This window comes from Chaetura pelagica, unplaced genomic scaffold (assembly GCF_000747805.2).
Source record: "Chaetura pelagica isolate M959 unplaced genomic scaffold, ChaPel_1.0 scaffold232, whole genome shotgun sequence".
In the NCBI taxonomy this organism is placed as follows: Eukaryota; Metazoa; Chordata; class Aves; order Apodiformes; family Apodidae; genus Chaetura; species Chaetura pelagica.
In genome coordinates this window covers 1,558,076-1,577,503 of record NW_009952441.1, presented here as the reverse complement: position 1 = coordinate 1,577,503, position 19,428 = coordinate 1,558,076, and the positions used below count along the sequence as shown (strand labels likewise).

Genomic DNA, 19,428 nt, shown 5'->3' with positions numbered 1-19,428 from the left:
AGTGGGACAGTCACCTCCCTTCACTGGCCAGCAATGCTGTGCTTGATGCACCCCAGAACACGGTTGGCCCTTTTGGCTGCCAGGGCACACTGTTGACTCAGTCTACTTGCCACCAACCCAAATCCTCAGTTTTTCCATGGGGCTGATCTTCAGCCTCTCCTTCCCCAGTTTGTGTGTGTAACAAGGATGACCCTGTCCCAGGTGGAGAATCCTGCACTTGCTTTTGTTAAAACTTCATGCAGATAGTGATTGCACAGCTCTCTAGCCTATCCAGATCTATCTGTAAGGCCTCTCTACCTTCAAGGGAGTACACAGCTCCTCCTAGTTTATTACCGTTGGCAATCTTACTTAACATGCATTCAACTTCAGATAATTATAAAAAAATATTAAAGAGCACTAGCCCTAAAATTGAGCCCTGGGGAATCCCATTGGTGACTGGCTGTCAACTTGATGTGACTCTGTTTACTATAAACCTTTCAGCCTGACCTGTTATATTTGTTCATCTAATGCATTATGGAACAGAAGGATACTTTGAGAGACAGTATCAAAAGTTTTGATAAGAGAAAAAAAAATTGTAACTGCTGTCTTCCCATGGTTACAAGATTGGTGACCTTGTCATAAAAGGAAATTAAGTTAAACAGGACTTTCCCTTCATGGACTCATGCCAGCTATGACTAATGACCCTTATTTTCTACCAAATGTTTTTCTAAAACTCCCAGAGAAATCTTCTTGATAATTTTACCACACACTAAAGTGAGACTGACAGGCCTGTATTATCAGGGTCTTCCTTCTTATCCCTCTTGAAAATTGGGATGCTTGTTTCTACTTTGTTGCTAGGTTCTTCTCCAGGATCCAGAAAGCCAGGTCATCATTCTTAGTGTTTTTCATGACAGTCAGAAGTGTTGAGGATGTAGAAACAAATTTCTGCACCAATTCTGAAGTCAGTCCTGGCAGTTCCAGTACAAAACTGCAGTTCTCAAGGATTTCTATCCATACATATCTTCAGATGAAAGATTTTAAAGGACTTGTCTCTTGTATGTGATTTGGTGTGGCAGCAATGGACTTAGTATCTTATAAAAACCAGTGTGTTTTCCACACTAGACTTGAAGGGCTTTAATACAGGTATCAAAGACACCTCCGTGTATAGCAGTTTTCTTCTTGTGTTTGTAGTAAAGAAACACCTGAAGACACTGTTCAGTGCAAACATCCTATTCAGTCTTCTGCTTAGACAGCTTTCTTCCTTTTTTTGTGTTATGCAACGAGCTAAAGTAGCCCTAATCCAAAGAGAGAACAAAGACAAGCTTTCACAGAAAATCCTGTCTGAGGCTTATGCCTCTCATTTTGCAGACTTTTCTGTCCTGGTTCTAACCTTTGAGGGAGATACCTGACATTAAAGTATGGTTATACAGCATGATTTCTGGTTTACACTTGTGTGTCTTTCAACTAGTAATAGCTACATCATTTTCAAAATTGGATTGATTCTGACTGGAAGAATAATACAGCACTGCAGCTAGTTCAGCAGCAGAGACTAAGTCAACATGAGCTTGCTGTCATTTGTATCAGTGTCCTTTGCCTAAGGAACAAATGGTAACCGAACTTGGCTCCTTCTTTTGGGTCCCCCTTACTGGACTTGTTTATTGGCAAAGAGTCTGCATTGCTGTGCTCCTGTGAAGTGGTGCTTGGGAGGGAGCACAATCTGCAGGGCACACAGCCCAGATACCAATGGAGCCAGCAGTCCTTGGACCAAATACAGTGTCTTTTGGCAAAATCTGCGTGGTCACTTAGTCTTGTTTTTGGTTCTACTGGTAGAAATAAGGAAATCCTAGGTGTTTTGGTGTTTTTTGTTGTTGTTGTTGTTTTGTTGTTCTTTTTTTTTTGGGGGGGGGGAGGCGGTTGTGGTGGGGAGCTGTAAATTATGTGACATACACTGGTGGAAAACCTGTGAGCAGAAACACAGTATTTTCAGTTTTTTACTCGAGAAACCTTGTAGGGCATCTTGTACTACACAGCAGCTTCTTGAGATCAAATGGGAGGCACACTGTTTTGACTCTGAGTAACAACTTCTGTTCTCGTTTTCCAGCATGCTCTGTCTTAGCAGAGGTAAAGGCAACAGCTGTCAACTTAGCACAAAATTATGGGAAATATTTCCATTGTAATTCATGAAATCACATATCAGAAATTATTTCAAAAGTTATTTAAGCATTCTAATTTACTTGCACAAATCCTTCTCAGTCCTTTTTCCCCCAAGTACTTGTGTATCTGTTTCACCATTTTCTCTAATGAGAGTTCAACTTACTCATGTTTAGTTTATGATAGTTTCTGTGCTGCTGACATGGCTCAGTTGGCCCTCTGGACTTAACCATGCTTTGCAATGGTGTGAAGGAGAGCAACTTTGGACCTCATTATTGAGAAACTTTTGCACTTTTAAAAATAGCTCAGGTTCCTTTCCGTTTTCATGGATGTTTCAGCCCTCTCTATTATTTTTCCAATTCTTTTTTCTCTCTGTCACTCAGCTGAACTCTACTTTCCCTCAGTGGAGTATATGCAGTAAACTATTAGCTGGAATAGGAGCAATTAGTAAAGGCTAACACATTTTTTCTGTTTATTATTGAAGTAATCAGCATTTGAATTAAATCTAAATTTTCTTAGATTTTGTGGTGCTTAGATAGCCAAGATTTTGCCTCAGCTCTATATTACATAGAGGCTAGACATGACATCTGTATCCAGAGTGAAAGCCCAGGGGAGTTTAGAACTGGGGAGCTTGGATTTGCTTTTGTAAATTAAGTCTCTCCATTTGAGATATTGCATGTTTATGAGTACTGACACAAACTAAACTTTGGTTCAACAGCTCCTTTGTAAGGATGCACATTTTCCATTTTTTTGGCATAGCAATGGTATGTCCTGGACTGTTGAACAGTTTGACAATTATTTTACACTAAATCATTCTTCATTTTAGATATGTTATATTACTGAGAGTAGAGATATTATATGATAGGTATATTTTGGAGTGAGGAAGGATGGCACAATAAATCTATGTAATTGATTCCCTATTATTTCAGCAAGCAATTTGTGTGTGCTGTGATGTGTTCAGAACTTGTTAATTCCCTTATTCCTTCCTCTAATGCCCTTATTTGTAGTTTTTCTTTTGGCTACCAGTCTTGCTGCCTAAGCAGAATCTAAATAAACAGTTTTTCTGAATCTCTTCAGTCTCCCCAAGTAGTAATTTTTTTGAAGTTTGCTCCTGTATAGTGTGAATGTGTAAGAAGAAAACATGTAATGATACCTGTCATCCATACAATCATCTCTTGATAGTCATCAGTCTAGAAAGGATACTGCCTTAACTCACTGCCTCCCTATGGAATTATCATTCTTTCAAAGGTTTGTAATAGACCTGAAAGCTTTGAATGCAGTTCAGCACTAGAATGGGTAAATCTCCATTCTGTTGTCTCTGCCTCCTTCATCCCATTCAGGGCTTTCTGACCTCATCTGCACCCTAAGCACAGGCAAAGCTTTTTTGTATCTGCCTGAAGTAATATTGGTATTAAACATTCAAACATTTTGTTTCACATGCAGAAACAGCATTGTCTGCTTAAACTGATTAATCTTTGTGGTTTACAGATTAATTATTCCATTACTGATATGTAAATATTTTAGATTTCTTTAGTTACCTGAATACCATTCTGGCTTTCAGTCTCATTTTGAATAAATATCAAGTGTGCTTGATACCACATATCTGCTTGATATATGGTAGTACTATGCAAGCTAAGATGTAAAAGACATGGGTATTTGCCCCATCATTGCTGGTTAGGTGCAGTAGGTATGCTTGCACCTCTAGGTCTTGCTTTACTAAGTCACAAAATCTATAATGAGTGTGTGTAAAATGTAGTGATTGTGTTAACGTGCTGAAATCTGAGAGCTCCCAGGCTTGCAGTGAAGATGGCATTCTAGTACTTCATGACAGATCTAATTACATTTTGAGAGGATTGTGAAGTTTTGTTCTCAGTTAGACTGCACAGACAAATCGCTCTATTCATTTTGTGAAAGTTAAAACTATTACCACCCAAACTTAATATCCCTAGACATGAATATCTACCTGTTTTCTGTCAAGAGTGTATTCCAATTTCAAAGGAAACACTTTCCTCATGTAATTTACTAAAGTTATTGGACTATTTGGACCTTTCTTTTGCTAATGTCTTGGGTCATCTGCCAAAAAGTAATGCAGCCACAAATGTTTAGTATGTGGTCTTGCCATGACTACTTCCTGGACCCCTGAAACTTAGTTTTGTCATCAGTTTCTCCATTGTTTGCTGCATTTAGGTAGGATGAGTGAACTCTGACAACATAAAAGAGTTACTCAATCTGCATGACTGCCAGTTTTTCCACAGTTGTTTTTTAGATTTATGATAGATGGCATCTTTAAGACTTCTTTTCTACTTGCTGTGTTTTCTGTTTTAAGTGAGTAAATATTAATCTTTGCTTGCACTATTTAAAAAAAAAAAAAAAGGCAGGTATGAAAGAAGTAGGAGGATAGTTTATTTCTGCCTATTGTCTCTAATGAGGCTTCAGGTACTGATGTACATGTAATTCAACAAAGCCCTCTGAAAGGTATTGGTAGTATCTAAAATCATATTAAAGACAATGTGAAGAAACAGTACAATTTCCTTTTCTGGATTGCACATGTGTGAATAATGGCAAGAGTGGACAGAAGTAGTACAGTAAGCTTAATACAGAGCCTTGCTCTGAGTTCACTGCTTCACTAAAAATGGATGACGATGACTTCAGGCAGCTCTTGAAAGGGACACACCACAATGACATGCTTTTGTTTTCCAGGGTACTATCCTTTCCTGCTGTTCTGGATTCCCAGTGGTGGTATTTTGATGAGGGTGAATTTGGAAGACCAAGCAATGGTATATTCCATTCTTTTGGCACTGATGAGAAATATACATCTACAAATATGTTTTTATTTTATTACATTTTTGCCGGAAATTACAGTGAAGACTGTGTGCATACACATGTGCCACACCTCTTTTTCTCCACTGTCCCTTTTATTCACTTTGGGGTGATTACTGATCCATCTGTTCTAACATTTGGTGAATGTATGTGTTGTAGAAAAAGTGAGATCTGTCATCCGGAGTTCAGGTTTCTGATATGATACAAAGCGAAAAGCTTCTGAGCTGTGTGGAAATTACAGTAAACCTTCCAAAAGTTTCAGATTAGTATTTTGTATTGTTATGATCACAAGAACTTCAGACTTCTCTCAAAGGATGAGAATTTGTGTATTTACCTTTTGTTTCAAAACCATTCAGCTTCTAAAATCAGAACTCTGTACTTTCCATAAGGCACTGCCTACAATGTGCTTTCATTTTCCTGATATTATTATCATACTTAATATTTATATGTAATATTTTGATACTTTATACATATATGCACTTCTTCCCTTCAAAAACCCCTAATCTGTCATCCATCCTTTTATAACTCTATCAGTTATCTGGGCCTCTGGTTGCATCCTCAGTGCTTGGAAGAGAGGAGTTTTGCACAGCTAAAGACTCACCTTTAGTAATTTTCTTTGCAGCCTGATTGTTGACTGTCAGTTCCTGCTATTAGAACCTGCCCCAGATCTGTGGCACAGTTTCACATTCCTGTATTCACATTCCACCTAAATGAGATTTCCATAATAGTGATTTGATCTGACCACTCATGGAAACTAGAGATGATACAAGTAGATTATTTGAAAATGTTGCTTTTCCCCATGAGGGTTGGTGTGAGGACCAGAGTTTTTTACAAGGGAAAACTAAATTCTCCTGAATGGCAATTTAAAGATTTCTGAGCATAATGTTTTTTCTCTCAAGCACTTATACCATGGCATCCATGACCTCTATGGATGGTAGCTAACAGTAGCAAGCCACATAAGTGAGATAAATTAGGATTTTAATAGTACAAGTTTCTTATCTTTCCACCTTCATTTCAAGCTCACTGTGAAAATATTTTAATATTAATCACAGACATTTAAAATATCAGGTAAGCCTGAGCAGCTTATCTTGAGAAAATAATAACTCTTACAGGATTCTTCCTCTTTATCCTCTGGAGAAGGCCATATTTTATCTTTTGTTGGCAGAAGGCTGTGCTTGTGCAGTAAACTGTAGTGAGTGCAGAAATGGAATTCAAACACCCTGAATTCTGGTCATGAGCCATGGCTCCCAGTTGTTCTTCTTGGTTTAAACAAGTATTTAACCTAGCCTGATAAATTGTTCATATATTTAATCTCAGCTTGTGTTTAGATGAATCCAACTCCTTTGAAGGCAGGAGACCTGCATTCTTTTTGCCCTCAAAGAGTCTGCTATTTGTCTGTAATTCTTAGTAAACAAACAAAAAATATCTATGTACTTTCTTGTTGTTATATTCTATTGCTATTACTGGCCAGGTTAATTTGATAGGCTTCAACCAAGGTAAGTGTAATTTGCACAAGAGAAAATCAGAGTAGAATTAACAACCACCACCTCCTCCCACCCCAATATCTAAGCAGTCAAGAGTAGCAAATAGAAAAACATAGGTCTCATTAGTTTTTGAACAATACAATACAGTTTAACAACTGCAATATCAAAGCATTTACACAGCAATTTTAACTTTTTTAAGCTGCAGACTTGCTGCAGTCACACAGCAGTGATGTCAGTGATGAAGAATTGTGTAGTTGTTTTATAAATATTTATTGTGCCAGAAGGAGAAGTGAAGTGTAGCAAACCTCGAATTCTAGCATTGTTCCACTCCTTGTTAAGAGTATTGCTCTGTTATTTACATCAGTCTGCAGTAAAAAGCATTTTCAGGAATATCTCTCTGGATGCAGAAGCAAAGCAATCATATATCAGTGGTGATAATTTTCTGCTCACAGTCTGTAATACAGGGGATATTACTGTAAAGTCTGTGGGCATGCATCACAATTTAGTGCAAAATAACAGCAGACAAAACATTCAGGTTTACTTCTCTGCCCTCTCTGGAAGGATTTATTTGTGGGAAAGTGCTTTTCCCAAGAACTAACTCTGAAATATCCGTTCTGTTTTTGTGTTCTTCAAAGTTCAACAAAGAAAGCAAAATTTTACACAAAAAAACCTGGGTGGATACTTGAGGTGTAAAGCTATTTTTAGTGCCTGATCAAACAAAAAACTTCACTGCATACTAGGGCAGAGAAATTGGCACCCTTCGGCTGCTGCTATCTGCAGGACCTCCTGGCCTTTTTTTCATCCTGAGCTGTTGAGAAATCCTCAGCGTTAATGCTGCCAGCAACATCTGCAAGGCAAAACATGTAGGTTCCACAAGCTCTTGTTCCCTGCTCACTGCTGTGGGTTCTTTGGAGGGGTACCTGCATTATCCATCCTTGTCCTGCTGATCTGCAGGACCCCTCACCTTTCCAAGGGCTACTGGGCAGGTGCTGGATGTTTTCTTACAAATGTGCTGGAGGGATGAGGCATCTGCAGCAGAAAACCTGCCTGATACTGGCAGAGAGATGCACAAAGCTCTGCTCTGGACAGCTTGGAAAATCTGATGTCACAAGTGAGCCCCTCTAGACCCTGTGCATACAGCTGAGCTGTAATTGGATGCTCTCTGTTGGTGTTAGTGAAATCTCCTTAATTTGATCCTGATCAGCCCTTCCTCACTTCCAAAATGCTACTGCTGGCCAGTGTCTGCACTGTACGCAGGGTCATGATGAACTATGTAGTACAGCTATTTCCCTCACTCCAGTCTGAGTGCAGTTTTACCATAAAAATCTAATGTAATGGCTTCATCAACACACTTCAAAGCTAAGCTGAAGACTTGCTTACTGTTTAAGAGAGTAGAGGGAAAGTGCACCTAGAAGTGGTCATTTTCACTTGGAGAGTGAGGAATAATTTCTAGTAATGCTGAAAGAATACAAATGTATCCAGAAATTTTCAGTGCAGCCTGTGTTTGAAAGGATTTAGTTACAAAATCTGTTCCAGCAAGGTAACATGCACCAGCAAGAGTGAATATATTAATATTTTTGTCATTTTCCTGTTTGCCACTCCTCCAGTTATGTGCAAGCTGAAATTCTATAAGGGTCCTCAGATATATATATACACACACATATATATATATAAAAATTTCCACCCTAAAGTCTTCTGATATTTTCACTGACAGGGATAGTCTACCTTACCTCCTGTAAGGACTCAAAACTTCTCTAAGGCAAAAATCTATTAAGATGCCTCCTGTTTTATGATTTCTCCGAAGGATTAGTAATCTGACTGAGAAACCAGTTTGTTAATAAGATGCCAACTTTTATTTGAACTCTCTGAGCCCTTCTTCCTCTGTTGTGCTACTTTCGAAAATGATTCCATATATTAAGGTGTAGCCTTGAATGTAGACCAGAGTTTATCTCTATAAATTAAGGTAATCAGAAATCTACTAATCTAAATTGCTCAACTTTGTATTTAATAGGGACTTTTTTAAGTACAGAAGTCTTTTAGAATTAATAATTCAGTGGTGGAATATACAGCACTGGAAAAAATCCATCCAGTAGGGAACACTCTGACTGTGGTGGGAATGAGGTATGAGACACAAAACCAGAGGACTCCTCCTCTCACTGTAATTCCTGAAGGCTGGTTTCTGAGGACCTTAATCAGTAACCTTTACATTGACTCTAGCAGGTTTGACACAAGCCAGAAAGGGACATAAACTGTTACATCTCTGGGAAGAAATCTGAGGGTGGAAACCCAAACGTCTTTGTGACTAGCTGAGCCTTGCCCACTCTGCTCTGGTCTGGTCCCAATGTCAAAAGATGGAGGTCACCAATGATGAATGATCCATGGCTGTTTTAGTTTCAGTAAGGAGGGATTTTCCCCAGAAAATAAGTTTATTCTCACTGTCCTTGTTTTGGAAAGGTCTTGCAGAACTGGGACAGAATTGCTTTCAGGAGGATATGGGTAGAGCAGCACTACTCAAGTGTGAATAAATAGAGACCCCTGAACTGTTGCTGACTTGTCTACACAAGTGAGCTCAATACGTGGGCAAAACAGTTGAATGAATTTATGAGAAGGGAACAAAAGGAACATTAGAGTTTCTTGTCCAGCGCAATATGGCACACTTGGCTGTGTGCTTTTATTTCAGCTAGGTTAATTTGTTTTTCTTAGGCTGTTTTTGTTGGCTTCACAGAGTTGTTTGACTGCAGGCTGTCATAGTAGACAGAAACAACCCTCTCTTTGTGCAGGTTATGCTATTGCGCTTCAAATAATCAAAGCTGTAGCAGTCATGACAATGCTCAGTTATCCACTATTTCTTAGTTGCAATCTGCAGCTGACTTATACAATGAGGTATTACTAACCGTCTACTCTGAGTCACTAACTCCTGTGCTGTTTTTTTCCCTTGTAGATGTCACCGTTGTCCACATCTGCCCACCAGGCCCTATGACAAGAGAGAGAAGCCATGCCTGCTGTCAGAGTACATGGAGCGATACCCCCTTTATCCCATCACCGCTCCCAGAGGCTCATTCAAGCCAAAGGCAGCAGAAAAGACGGAGGATGTATCCATGGAAGGCATTTCGACTACAAAGTACGGAAAATAGTGAAAGAGTGAGGACATGGACTTAGAGGAAGTGGTGTGGGAGATGGGTAACAGAAGAGAGAAAAATTATTAATTTTCACAAGAGGACCCTGAAAAAAACAATACTGCGGTTGTACAAACACTCGTGAGTTCTCTGAGAATGAAATTCTGAGTCAGGCTGATATAACGGAGGCAAGCAGCTATTTTCCTTGAGTCTGAGACGTGATCTGATCAGACAATACATGGACTGTAGAAGCACAGTCATGATGATGTGCCAAGCGCTCGTCCACAAAAAAACCTGCTGAAAAGTAGAAATCTGATTCCTTTAATACAAATCTGAGAGCTTCCCTTTCCTCAAACAGTTGCTGCTGCCTGATCTTAACCTTTACTCTCTTTGTCATTGAAGGCAAAGTCATCTTGCTTTCTTTGAACTCAATTAGACCTAGGAGATGGCAATGACTACTGATAAAGTCAAAACAGCTAACACCAGCTCTCATACTGACATGGAAGTTCTATCAACTCCTTCCCAACTTATGCCTTTTTAAGAGCTGTCAATTCAATCCACAAATGTGGCTGAGAATACCCAACTTACATTTGGGATGCTTCTGTGTATGTGGGAGTTTTCAGCAACAATTCAGAGGGTTTCGAAGAGCAGACTTCACTTCTATCTATGCGTTCCACCTCCAGCATGAGGTGCAGCAGGTAGACACATCTTTGTACCTGCTTATAACTAAATTCTGAGTTCACTGGTGTCCTCTTAAAGCAAATGAGGAGGGGCAGCCACCATGTGGGACCTGTCAAGGAGTTGTTAGAAATGTAGCATTCAATGAGCAAAACTATGCTTGCTCAGACAAGGCTAGTGATTCCCACAGTAGCTGTTACTCCTGGAGTTTCATACAACTTCTGAAAAGCAAACTGAAAGAGCAGAAACTGCTTACACTTGCTTCTCAGAGCATGCACTCTACCAAAAATGTAAAACTTGCCTGCCCTTTTAAGAGGAGAAAACAGCCTGAACAGTTAGCCATTGGAGTGCAAGTCTTGCTATCCTCTGGGCAACACTGGTAAGAAAATAACACTCAGCATGAAGTACCTAGGCCTACTGGAAAAGTGCCACCATGTATTGGAGGGCTCCTAAAAGCTCTGGTTCTGTGTGGCTAAACTCAGGAGAGAATGAATTGACTGGGTACATGAGAGTGACTGCAGGGACTGTGAGGCCAGGGAACACTGAGTTGTCACCAGTTTTCTGTAACAACACATTGCTGAGTGTTAGGTGTGTCATATTGTAACAGGCTAAGGTCTGGGAGTTGCAGGCAGCACCATTTTTCATGGCTTCTTGGATGCAGGTTGCCACTGATTTATCAGCAGATCAGTCTTTTGTCTGTAGGTTCTGTTGTATCACAATGGTCAGAGTGGGAAAGAGGTACTCCCCCTGGCAGAAAACCTTTGATCACACTGCTCAAGAATTGGCTGCCTGTGGTCTTACTTGCCCTTGGTACATGCTCAACTGTTTCAAACATGGGATTCTGCAGTGTACTGTGAGTGGCCTGGGAGAGACTCTCTTACTGAGTTCTTGCTACAGAGAGCGCTGCATGCCTGTTATACTCCTGCTTGTCTTTTTTTGGCTCGTTTTAAAAAACACATTGGCTTTAAGATGCTGACAGAACTATGCCAAGGGGATACTATGTGTGTGATATCTACAGAAGTATCTCTTGCCCACCCAGCATCGCTCCAGGTGCTCAATATGAATATTAGAATAGCTTCTACACTGACTGTTTTTCATGGCTGGGCCAATGGTGAAAACAGATCTGCAAACCAATGGAAACATACTCTGGCATTAAAGACTGAATTCACTGGTGCCTGGCAGCAGATTCTCTCTTGTGTACCAAGGGTTGTGGGCAATGAAGAAGGCTCAGGTCAGTGAATGTCGGATGGTGATGTTATTTTCTTCTCAATATTGTTTTTGTAATGTTTTGTTGGAGCTAAGTAATGCTGCTACAGTATCTTAAAACAGCTCTTTCGCAGAGGTATCTGAGAAAAGGCTGATTGTCTAACCATGCTGATGCTTATTCCCTCAACTCGTGTTTGCTGTAAAACTGTTTTGCTGTTATTTCCCCATCCTGGGCTCAAATGCAGTACAGTGTATTGTCTGGGAAGACTATTGTTGGCTCTCTCCTGTTTCCTATACAGACTAGATAGCATGCTATAATTATTGGGCTTTTAAAAGGAGGTAGGTCTCCTGCTATGATTCCACTGTAGAAAAGAGATAGCTCTGTGTAAGGTCATTAACCTCACTGGATAAAGGGAAGGGGAAACCTAGCCTGCCTGAGGTTGTCCAGAAATGCCTCAGTTCCTTTTTCAGAGTCCAGGTTTCCAAACATGAAAGGCTTGTGTGTTTCATGAATTGCTTGTATCCTCTCCAGACTTTCTTAGGCTGTGGAAATGAGGGGAAGTTTTAATTCCTTTATATGTTGAGGAAAAGGAACATATTTTTTTTCTGAGATGAAAGACATAATGAAATTATTATTCACAGGAGAGATTACATAGCTCATAAAGTGTTGCCACGGAAGATTCAACAACGTGAAAAGTATGTCAAGAGTGATAAGATTATGGATTTGACCTCCACATATAAAAAAGATTATAATGCCTACTCTATCTGTCAAGTACCTCCATGTCTCCCCTACGTGACAAGACACATCCCCATAGCCAAGATGGATACAAGAACCACTTATGAAGGTATGTTCCCTTACAGCTTCTTTCAGGACATCAGCCGTAGCTTCATTTTTTAAGAAGACAGATCATAACAGCATGCAGTTTATATTCCTTCTGTCTATGTGCACCAACAAGCCGTGCAGGAATGACACAGACACAAATTGTTGAGAACAAAGTCTTGCCTTCATGGTAGCACTGGGATCTCTGAACTCACCTCCTTTGCATATCTAACAAGCCTACATGCATCCTAGGGCCATGTGAACTCCTGCAAGTGGCTCCAACAACATCAGCCTTAGGATATACTGAACATACTTTTGATACTCTGCAGAATTGGTCCACACGTTCAGTCCATCAGATGCATCTAAGAACAATGTAGAATGTGCCAGGTCTAAGCATGTCATGAAGCATGGGATTTTTTCCTCAGTGCTGCAGAGTTCACCTGCTGAATTATGAGCACAAAATTTCCACACGAATGTCCAAAGCACTCAAGCTTTATTCTCTGGTAAAACAGGGGAATTGCGCATCTATGTCCTTGTTTCTTGGTAGCAATAACTTGCTGCAGCAGTAACTTTGTCTTTGCGGGGACTTTTTTCCTTCCCCTCTACCAGCTAGAATTCTCTTCTGCATGCACTGGAAGAAAACTACCAGTAACTATGCTAGATTTTGTATTAAGTCATAAGTAGAAATCAGAGGATTTTTCCTTCCCTCTGCACACCCTCCAGCTAGCTAATGTTGCTAATCAGATAGCTAGCTTTTATGTATTACTTAAAATAATGTAATTGTGTATTTTATTATTTTATTTTAATTATGCTGTGCAAATGTAAATGCTTATGATTGGCGCTGGTATTGAGATTTGAACCAATGTACAGAAACAGTTTTTTCTTAAAACTCAAAATTATAAAAGAAATAAGAAAATAAGACATATATGAACGCAGTGTTAAGATTACCCAGCTGAAATGACTGAAAGTCATATTTCAGTGCAGCTGAATGTTTGCAATGGCACAAACTGAAATTTTCAAATTAAGCTTACAGGAAACACTGTACATTTTAGAATTACTTGAGTCATGAAGACTATGGCTCACAGGTGCAAAATACCCGTGAATGCACAATTTTGAACACTTTGTTTTGCACAGTGAATGTCACCAGATTGTATTCCTTGGAATAGCTTCAGTGAAGCTGATAAAAAAAGGCTGCTTAATGCAAGCAGAGGTTCATTCCTTCTGTGTTTAGATATCGTTAACTGTATCTGAACCAGCTGTATATCTTTGCCTTTTATCAGTGTTCAGGTCAGCACCTTAACTGTTGTTCTAGAGCTATAATAAAATACATCACAGCCACATTTGGTTATAATTTGCAGTATTTTCAAAACACTACAAATGGAAATCTTCGTTCAAACCCCTTCAAAATCAAGTTGCATACTGAAAGCACTTTTTAAAAGGCTCACAAAACCTCAAGTTTTCATGGCCCTATTCTCTAAGCATTTTTAGGTGTTACTGATCAACACTCAAGTGTGAAACTTTGAAACGTTATTTAATAAACTATCATCATTGAATTTTTTAAGCAGCATACGAAAAAGTGCTGCAGTGGTATTAATTACCTTTCCTAATATATTGTCATACTCCTTTGCACTAAATACACCATACACCAAATGACACTGTAGGTTTGAGATGATGCTATTGCATGTCACAATCAACGTCAGATGACTTTGCAACTTATTGTTTCAAAATTCTCATCTTCTTTAAGCTACATGTATTGGTGTTTCTATCCACATGCAGGTACGTAATCCAATTCTAGTTTTGTCTTTCTTGGTTAGAGTGACATGTGCCTAACTTTCCAATAACATATGGTTTATGTCCTCCATTCCTTCCTCCCTAATGTTTTCAAGACTGTGCTACATGGGAAACTATTAATATCTATAGGAGAAGAATTAGAGTTAGTATAGAATTGTAACATAGTTTGAAGGAATAGTAGCACTGCTGGCTTATGCTAAGCAAAATAAATTTGTAATGCCTATGAGGCCTCCAAATGTGTAGAACTTGTAAACTTTAAAAATTGAAGACAGATGGACTTGCTTGTCATATTTTGAATATTTTCAAAAGCTTGGGTTATGTCCAGAATGCACATACAGTTTTCCAGCAAAGATGATAGAAGAACTAAAAAGTTTTTTGGTAACTCTTGGTTGGCATTGGAAATGTCAGATCTCTGAGTGAGCTCTCACTTAGAGATGGACTGACTCGTGCTAACTTCTCACTTTTTAACACTTCATTAATGCATTCCTTGTAATGACACGTCTACATACTTGTGGTGTTCACCCTGCTGGACCATCTCTCCAAGAAAATTATGTACCCTAGGCATGGGACAAGGTCAGCTGCCCACCAGTGAGGTTGTGCCTGGATGTCTCCTGTTCCCCCAGAGAAAGGAGCACCTGGGACATTTAAACACCCCTGGCACTGGCAGGGCATGAAGCCTGGGCTTCAGTGGCACCAATGGTGTCAAATGAGGGTCTATGCCAGTGCACAAAGGGACACCCATATTCTCAGATGACTACACCAATTAGCAGCGCAAGGGCACCTCTGTACCCAAGGGCCAAGGTTCTCACTGGGAGCAGCATCAAGCTTGTGGCTACTACTTCCTCCATTGTGGCAGAGCAGAGTAACCTGATTTGAAACAGAAGGACTTTAAATAGACACCTTAATTGGGGCAAAAATTTGCTTTCCTTTTTGGTCAACTTCATGTTGTAATGAACACATCTGCTGTGTAAATGTGTTTGGGCAGTACAATTGCCACTGCCATTCAAAAGGAATAACTCTGTTTGGATTGGAGAGTTCAAATATCCTGATACCTAATTGCATCATTTACTCTCTAGTACTTTAAAATTCAGACTTCCTTCCTGTGCAGAGTCAGCTGGAAGCTTATTTGCCTCATGCCTCTCAATGTGGTTTCAAAGGAGGGAAAATGAAGAAATAAATACTTTGGTTAGCTCCAAGACTATTTAATTTCAACTTCCTTCCAGTAACCATAATGCTCTCTAGGGGAAGTTGTACAGGATTACTAGGAAGGGAAAAAATTATGGTCTTGTGGCTGAAGCACTGTTTGGAGAGTCAGGCAGCTTTGCAATAGATTTCTAGTGTAACTTTCTAGTGTAACTGACTGCAAATCTTTTTAAGTTTCAACCCCCCCCACCTTTTTTTTTTTTTCCTGGTGGTCTGCTGTGGAAGGAAGGTATGAATTTCTCTAAAATGCCACCTAAAATGTTTTCTTAGTAATTAACTTGGATAGCAAGATTTCTGGAGTATGGACCATATCTGCAATGTGATTGAATGCTTCATGTCAGTGTAGGCTTGGTCTGCAAAATCCAGCACAGTTTTTCTAATAAGGAAGAACTGGAGAGGGAGTTATGAGTTCCTTCTCAGTTCCTTGTACTGATAGCAGGGATGCCACAGAGAGCAAAGTCAAGAGCTGAGATGTCACACAGCTCAGTCTGCTGACATCAAGATGAGTTGCAAAGCCATGATCTCAGCAAACAACAGACAGCATCATATCTGTGCTGATGAGAAATCAGGTAATTCCCAAATGAGAGGGTAAAAAGTAGAAGAATAGTCCTGCAACTTGGCCTTTAAAGTGTTCTTGCCACAGGGATACTGTGGGAGACACCTGAAGAGCCTGCTGCAGACAGGGGCATGCTTTGCCTGTGCTCTGAAGCAGCCACAACATATCTGCAGTAAGATCAATGAAAGGAGTCAAAGTCAGTGACATGATCCTCCGCTTCCATGATCTCTGGTTCCCTGAGCATGAGGATAGTACCCACTCAGTCACTTGCAGAAAATATCTCTGTGAGACTGAGAACCTAACTTGATCTCCCCACATTGTATTTCAACAACACTATAGGTATGGGTGGGTACAGGACTATTTTCATTCCATTTTCTGTGTAGATGCTAAGCAGTTCCAGGGGTCAGCATGCGAGTGTACAATTTGTTCTATTAACAGTTCTTTTAATAGGATTTGTCAATCATTACAACATCAACAAATATTTATTGTAGTAGAAAATGTAATATTCAGAACATAGCATGGTATGTGCCTAAACTCACCGAAGAACTTCCGTTGAGTATTTAGATAGCAATCCTCTTATGTTTCAGATGACTATGTGCTATGGAATGAACCAAGGACAGAGATGATCAAACCAAACAACACATTTTGCCCAGCAGAAGAAGCATTTGACCACAGAAGCAGCGCTCAGGATGACTATGTCTACAGAGGGCCAGTTGCCACTCAGAGCTGCAAACCCATGAAAATGGACGAGAAAAACAAGCCTCCCTTTGAGAATATGAGCAGCTATAGAGTGAATTATGTGCCACATGTTCTGGAGAAACCTTATGTCCATAAATATGAGGAATACAAGGCCAGCGAGACCCCATTTGATGGTCTCACTACCCACAAGGCTTCTTACAAGGGGCTGGCTGGTCAGCCAGCCAAGCTGGCAAAACCACTCCAATTGAAATTTCCCGATGACCTTCCATTTTCCTCTGCAACCGAGTTTCAGGAAAAATACCAAACTTGGCCACGGCTTCCTGTTTTCAGAAAAAAACCTGCTGTCTATCTTCCTCCTCTGGAAAAAATGGACCTTCACACCACTACTCAGGTACACTACAAGCCCCTAAATGGCAAGCCAGCCAAGATATGTCGAACTTTTGGCAAGATTAATAAAAATGCTGGGCCATTCAACAGCTGTTCTGTAATGAAGGAAGACTATAAGCCTTGGCTGTGCAAGAGACAAGAACCTATTGTTCATGCTGTGGAACTGACTTGCTCATCAGAACCAATGGATTGCTTGACTACTTTTCAGAGCCATTATGTGCCTCATCCACTCACAGTTACAGAGAGCTATAAACCTGCCTGGTCACGCCCAAAGCACACTCTTCTAGATGCTAAAACCACCTACGCTACCAGCTACACACCAAAGGACATTGTTAAATGCTTGGCCTCCTACAAAGATCCACCTGGTTATGTCTTTGAGGGAGTTGATGGTGACGGTCACAAGCTCTATCTCCCTGCTTCCAAGAGTGAGTGCCCACAAGGTGAATATTGAAGGAAAAAGAGAGTGAATGCAGCCTTCTTGGAAATGGATTCAAAGATCAGGGCCTCATTGAGCTACAAATGACAGCTTGATTTTTTTTGTAGATTTCTTTTCAACCAATTACTGATTAAATATTTATCATAAAATAAACTTAGTTCCCAGGCATTGGCATCTTGTCATTTAGACAAAAGAAAAATATAAAATCCATGGAAAAGTCACATTGATCCTAGCTTCTTTGTTTTTTGTTTTTGTTTTTCCCATTCCTCCTCTGCCCCCTTAAAAGTCATGGCTGGAAAACAAAGTCTGAGATCTGACCTTATCAGTCACACCCATCAAAAGCATGTAGTAAAGGTACAATTACTGGATAAGTATTATTGAAGATTGCATCTTCATTAAATGTGTCACAGTGTTGCCCAGAGGTAGACTATCAGATATGAGGTTGTCATGCCAAAGATGCCACTCTAGGTTGAAAACCTGCAAGGGAAATGTTGCAGTAAAAGCTCTTCACTGTAGGATGCAGCAGGGGTACTAGAAATAGCAAAGGGTTCAGATTGTCATATGTTACTACAGTTCACCCAGCAGCTGGACTTATTAATACAAGTTTGGCCTTTTTGATAAGGCCAATATTAAGCTCTTGACCAGAACTGATAATTTCTGTGCCCAGGGTGCTTTTCTGTAGGCTTATGTCTACTACGTTAGCACTGTGAAGCTTGCTGGCTTCTTAAAAATGTTCTACTTTCCTAAACCATCCTCTCCCTTACTCCTGGCTGTTCTAGCTGTTTCCTGAGTATTTAGCCCAAGTGCTATGTAGAGCTGTTACATGATGGAGCAAAGGCTGTGTCTCACCATAAAACAGCCTGCATTTAAAGAGGAAATGGGAGACAATCTTCTGTATAAAAGTATTTTAAAATTTTTGAAAAACTTTGAAACTCATTGGGATAGAAGTCTTCTGTAAATTCTTGCCAGCTAAAGCCAACCATATTCCATCTGGAAACATGAATGCTTAACCCTGATATTGAGAAGTCACTGAAACTTTCACCTGAGAGGCACAGAGGTTTTGCATCACCTGAAGTCCTTAAACAAGTCCCAGACTCAATTTCATTTATTTATTTATTTATTTTACATATCCCCTAGTTCAATATTCATAGTTCATAATTATGTACTTGCAGCAGAAAAAACTAGGCTACACTCTAATAAAGGGCCAGACTATGTAGTCACTGATGGCTCCACACAGCCTTTGGAAATTCAGGAATGTGTTAAATATTCACTCACCTGTAGTGAGGTACTGACATAGCGTATGTTTGTAATTTTTTCCGGCTCCTGCTATCTTATTGGTATCTTGAATGCTCATGGCTGCAATGTTGAGCTTGGACAGGAAAAAGATTTTTCTTCCTAATTTCTTAACACTCACTTATTTTTCTGATTGTAGTTATCAGCTTGTCATTCTGTCAATTCTGAAAAAGGGTTGATATGAAAGAAGCAACTGGGGCTTGTGAGCGCAGAATAGGTTATGGTTTTATGCAGGAAAGCTCCCCAAGGGTTCTTTCAACACTTTGATGTGAAACCAACAACAAATGGGGAGCCAGGAGCATGTAAATACATCTTTACTATAAGTTAGTGTTGTTTGGTTGTTTTTATTTTTTGCTGGGTGGAAGCTAGTCTTATCAAAATGGCTATAAATGAAATATGATGCTTAGCATTAGTAATTACTGGGTTTGAACACTGGCAACAGAAGTTTTGATTTTGCAAACAGTGAGCCAGCTCACAGCATCATCAAGCAGATATGACTGATAAAATTCCAGCACTTTCACAGCATGAGACACACTCTTGTTTTTTTTTCCTGACTTGTACCTAAATGTATATGTCACGATTTGTATATATATAAAAATATATAACACTAAGGAACAACATGAGTTCACTTGAATTACTAAAGCTGTGGTTCCACAGAAACGAAAGCTGATTAAAACTTGGGCTACTGCACTCTCACATTTCTCTCCATCTGTTGCTGCATATTTCCCCTGTCATCTCACTTTCTGGTGACTTTAGTGCTGTCTGACTGCATGCTAGGCTGGATCAGGAGACTGACCTGGCTGAAAGCA

General features: G+C 39.8%; 1 protein-coding gene across 1 annotated transcript; it reads left to right on the top strand.

Annotated features, from left to right (window-relative positions):
• The first annotated feature begins 9,391 nt into the window (after window positions 1-9,391).
• FAM154A (family with sequence similarity 154, member A) lies at window positions 9,392-17,341 on the top strand. The gene is made up of 3 exons (XM_010008481.1): window positions 9,392-9,555; window positions 12,077-12,279; window positions 16,392-17,341. Exons 1-3 carry the CDS (start codon window positions 9,449-9,451, stop codon window positions 17,339-17,341), a joined length of 1,260 nt encoding a protein of 419 aa, XP_010006783.1. The 5' UTR covers window positions 9,392-9,448.
• The last annotated feature ends 2,087 nt before the right edge of the window (window positions 17,342-19,428 follow it).

Coding starts and splice junctions, on each gene's coding strand:
- FAM154A (XM_010008481.1), top strand. CDS start 9,449: ATGGAGCGATACCCCCTTTATCCCATCACCGCTCCCAGAGGCTCATTC. Junction 9,556..12,076: donor GAAGGCATTTCGACTACAAA/GTACGGAAAATA, acceptor TATTATTCACAG/GAGAGATTACATAGCTCATA. Junction 12,280..16,391: donor TACAAGAACCACTTATGAAG/GTATGTTCCCTT, acceptor CTTATGTTTCAG/ATGACTATGTGCTATGGAAT.